This window comes from Nestor notabilis, unplaced genomic scaffold (assembly GCF_000696875.1).
Source record: "Nestor notabilis isolate BGI_N333 unplaced genomic scaffold, ASM69687v1 scaffold18425, whole genome shotgun sequence".
NCBI classification, from domain to species: domain Eukaryota; kingdom Metazoa; phylum Chordata; class Aves; order Psittaciformes; family Psittacidae; genus Nestor; species Nestor notabilis.
The window spans coordinates 6,275-7,579 of record NW_009929046.1 but is presented as its reverse complement, the minus strand read 5'-3'; the positions used below and the strand labels follow the sequence as shown (position 1 = coordinate 7,579).

The 1,305-nt window shown below is 60.5% G+C and overlaps 1 protein-coding gene across 1 annotated transcript in view; it reads right to left on the bottom strand.

Moving 5' to 3' along the window:
- Positions 1-503, bottom strand: part of ZDHHC9 (zinc finger, DHHC-type containing 9) — a gene marked incomplete at its 5' end in the record, with an annotated part of 4,135 nt that extends 3,632 nt beyond the window's left edge. Inside the window, 2 exons of the mRNA XM_010014815.1 lie at positions 233-245; positions 356-503. Coding sequence (XP_010013117.1) covers positions 233-245; positions 356-503 — 161 coding nt within the window. The remainder of the gene's footprint in view (positions 1-232; positions 246-355) is intronic.
- Positions 504-1,305: the final 802 nt, after the last annotated feature.

The window sequence follows — 1,305 nt, the reverse complement described above, 5'->3', positions numbered from 1 at the left end:
CAACCCGACGGGCCAAGGACAACAGCTCGCCTCCTGCTTCTCCTACCAGCGGGATCAGAGCCTGCTGGGTCCGGAGCCAGCGGCTGCAGCTCTGCTCACACAGTCCAGAGCCAAGCTGGCAGCTTGGAGGCAGGAAAAGGGATGCCAGAGCTTTCATGGGCATATTGAGGGGGGCTGGGAGGGTGTCACCCACATCCACCAAACCTCCTCTCTACCCGATGGATCAAGGGGCCCACACTGAGCTCCTGCACCCCTTCCCAAGCAAACTGAGCCCATGTGTAGGAGAGAAAACAGCAGTGAAGATGTTCCCGGAGAGGGAAGCAGGTACATTGCACCACTCTTTTGAGACTCAGGCAAGCGGAGCCAGCTGCAGGCGCACCCCCCTGGGGATCACGCCGGGGTCGCTGAAGCTGGTCCGCAGGAGCGTGGCCATGGCGAACAGGAAGAGAACTGCTGCAAACACGGGGATGGCCGGGGACAGCTGCACCGCCAGGTACCGGCACCTGCGGGGACACGCGGCGCTGGGAGCCACGCCGTGACCAGCTCTGCCTGAGCTGGGCCCGGGGCTGGCACCGAGTCCGAGCCCAGACTTTCCCACATAGTGTTACAAGGAGAAGCTGTCCAGCACTTCCTTCTGGTCCCACCACCGTGGGGATTCACCCCTGGGTCGGCTCTAACGAGCAGCCATGACCAAAGTGCCGCCATGCCTTTAGCCAGCCAGGCCCAGAGCTCTTCCCAGCATTTTGGTTTGTTCCCAGCTCCCACTTTGCTCAGTCATGGGCGATGGCAGGAACACAACCAGCCAGCAACAGGGATCTTGCCCTGGAGGACACCAGCTGAGGGATGGACCCTTCCGCTAGGAGGAGCACCCAAGGCCTGCTTCGAGAGCCCACCACTGGAGAAAGCAAAAGGCATGGGAGCACACTGGAATAGCAGGGATCTCTGGCTGTCCCCTACATGGGCAGCAGCCTCCTGTACCAGAGACTACTTGCCAGGGATTAGTGTCCTGTGCTTCTCAGGAATGGATTCACTTGGAAGCGCAACATTCCCGTGCAACAAGACATCCGCCTTCCTCTGACTTCCCTGAGGCAAAGGACTAGAAGGTTCCAAACAAAGTAGGCAGGTTCCTGCCCCAGGGCAGCCCCAGCTCAGGAGAGGACACACAGCGTAAGGCTTGTTTGCTTCACCAGCACAGAGAGGTCTGGTGAGGAGTTCCCAGTGCTAACCCCACTGACGGGCAGTGCAAAGGGAGCAGGAGACCCGCTCCCCTGTGGTCCCTATCCCTTCTGCACAGCCACAGGCACA